Below are 2355 nucleotides of genomic sequence, written 5' to 3' on the forward strand. Positions count from 1 at the left end.
ATATGCGATCAAAATCATCAAACATTTTTGATCAATATTCAATTTATTACCTTTCCAAAGCAACTAAACATGATTTTAGTCTGGATTTAAAGAACCTCAGTGTTTCAGATCTTATCCAGAAGTTTGTTCCAGATTTGTGGTGCCTAGAAGCTGAAAGCAGTAATCGATAAACATCTGGACGAGTTTCTGACGTCGAGACATTTGTCTCTGTTCTCAGCTGAAAGAAGGCCGACTTTGGAGCCGTCTTTATGTGGCTCTGAGGGTCCAGAGACACAGTAAACCCTCCGGCCTACGAAGCTCCGGCCTCGTCACAGATCAGATGAGCTGCATGTTAAATGGTGCTGGGTAACGAACGGCGCCGCGGTCAGAGAGCCGCCACTTCCTGATCTGTCAGCGAACTGACTGCGGCTCTAATTCTGCTGTCTATTCTTCGTGGCTCGTCTTCACCAGCATATAAAGGATCGTTATTAATCTAATGGGATTAAATTAACGACTTCAGTCTCATGTTAAAATATCTCAGCCAAAAACAAGTGAAAATACTAAAGAAAAAAGGGAAAACAAGCTAAAAAGGGAAAACAAGCTAAAAAGGGAAAACAAGCGAACGCACCTAAAGGAATCTATTCTTCCATTTCTTCTGCCCGTTCTCCATCCTCACCTAAAACCTGGAAGTTTCTTCTCAGCTTTTCTTCGATGTGTTTTTATTAGTCCAACCAACACAAAGTGCAGTTGGAGCAGGCAGGGGAAATTCAACAAATAAAATCTGAAAAGTGTGGCATATTTCTCTACTCAGACTGGCTGAGTCAGAACTGTGCTGAAGCTGCAGCTTTCAACATCTACAGACTGAAATCCTTCTCTGTTTTTAAGTCCTGCCACAGATTCTTAAGGGTAGTTAAGTCTGGACTTGGACTAGGCCATTCTAACTCATTAAGTCAGGCTGATTGTCTCAGCTCTTCTTCAGCCTTTAACAGGTTTTTCTCCAGGATTGTCCTGATTCAGCTCCCAGCATGATGCTGCCACCACCGTGTTGCTCCTTGTGTTCAGATTACAGCTGACTGACAGTTTTCCCCCGCTCAGCGTTTCGTTTTGTTCACTTCCCTCCACAGGTGATGCTGGAGGTAAACTGAGTAACTTCCATAAAAATAAATGTTTTTACATATTTATTCAAACTGCCTCCATGTTGGGCCGGTTTGTTATGAGACAGATAATCTGTGAAAAGACTGGAAACAACCAATCAGAGCCAGGGGCAGGGCTTAGCGCAATCTCAGCTAGCATAGCATATCGTGAATGCTAGGGCTAGTTAGCATAGACACAGACGATGGTGGATAAATGGTTTTCCTGTAACAGTAACATTTAGCAGCAAGTCTGTAACATGATTAACAGCGCTAAGCCCCGCCTCCGGCTGGGATTGGTTGTTGTTGGTGCATTTCTTCAGACAGCAGCAGGTCAGGGAGGGTCTGGAGGAGATCCGTGTGTTCACAGATTATCTGTGTCAACAACATGGAGGCAGTTCAATAAATAAGTACAAATATTTTATAAAAGTTACAAACTGCAGATTAAAACTCGGATCATATTCCAGGAAGACAGAGCTCCACTTCCTGTTGGTCGTCACATTAAAGCACCAAGCGTTAAGGCAAGTTCCCATCATGCATCTGTGTGGCCTTTAGCAGATGACAGGAGCCGACTGTTTCCTCTCTTCTCATTGGCTGAGTCAGACACACCCACTTCCTGCGACATGGTCTGATCCGATCTGGTCAGAACCGATCTGGTCAGAACCAACCTGTTCTGATCCCACCTGGGTTCTGATCCGACCCGGATGCTGAGTTGGAAGCGGTACCTGGGATGACGGCGTCGATGCAGACGGGGGCGTGGCCTCGCAGCGTGAAGCCGAAGCTCTTCTTCCCTCTGTAGACTCGGATCACCCTGCAGACGGAGACATCAGCTGGTACCGGCGGACCGGCTGCAGAACCGGGCCGCTGGTACCGGCATGTAGCCGGGCCTGGAACCATTAACCCCTTACTGGAATAATCACCAATTAATCCAGTAACAGATTAATCGTTACCTGGATTTACAGACTAAAACAGGAGAATCAGAAATGACACAAAATAAAAAAACAATTTGGATTAAAGATGAAAAAACGTTTTTTCTAAAAACTCCTCCAGTTTAGTTATGTCTAGTTAAGTTAAGTCTAGTCTAGTTAAGTTAAGTCTAGTTTAGTTAAGTTCAGTTTAGTTAAGTCTAATCTAGTCTAGTTATGTCTAGTTAAGTTAAGTCTAGTCTAGTTTAGTTAAGTCTAGTTTAGTCTAGTTCAGTTTAGTTAAGTCTAATCTAGTCTAGTTATGTCTAGTTAAGTTAAGC

At 43.7% G+C, this 2355-nt stretch overlaps 1 protein-coding gene across 1 annotated transcript in view; it reads right to left on the reverse strand.

The window, feature by feature from the left end:
• Positions 1-2355, reverse strand: part of grid2ipb (glutamate receptor, ionotropic, delta 2 (Grid2) interacting protein, b) — a 27751-nt gene that overhangs the window by 16078 nt on the left and 9318 nt on the right. Inside the window, exon 6 of the mRNA XM_016667155.1 lies at positions 1770-1920. Coding sequence (XP_016522641.1) covers positions 1770-1920 — 151 coding nt within the window. The remainder of the gene's footprint in view (positions 1-1769; positions 1921-2355) is intronic.

Source organism: Poecilia formosa, unplaced genomic scaffold (assembly GCF_000485575.1).
Source record: "Poecilia formosa unplaced genomic scaffold, Poecilia_formosa-5.1.2 Scaffold926, whole genome shotgun sequence".
In the NCBI taxonomy this organism is placed as follows: Eukaryota; Metazoa; Chordata; class Actinopteri; order Cyprinodontiformes; family Poeciliidae; genus Poecilia; species Poecilia formosa.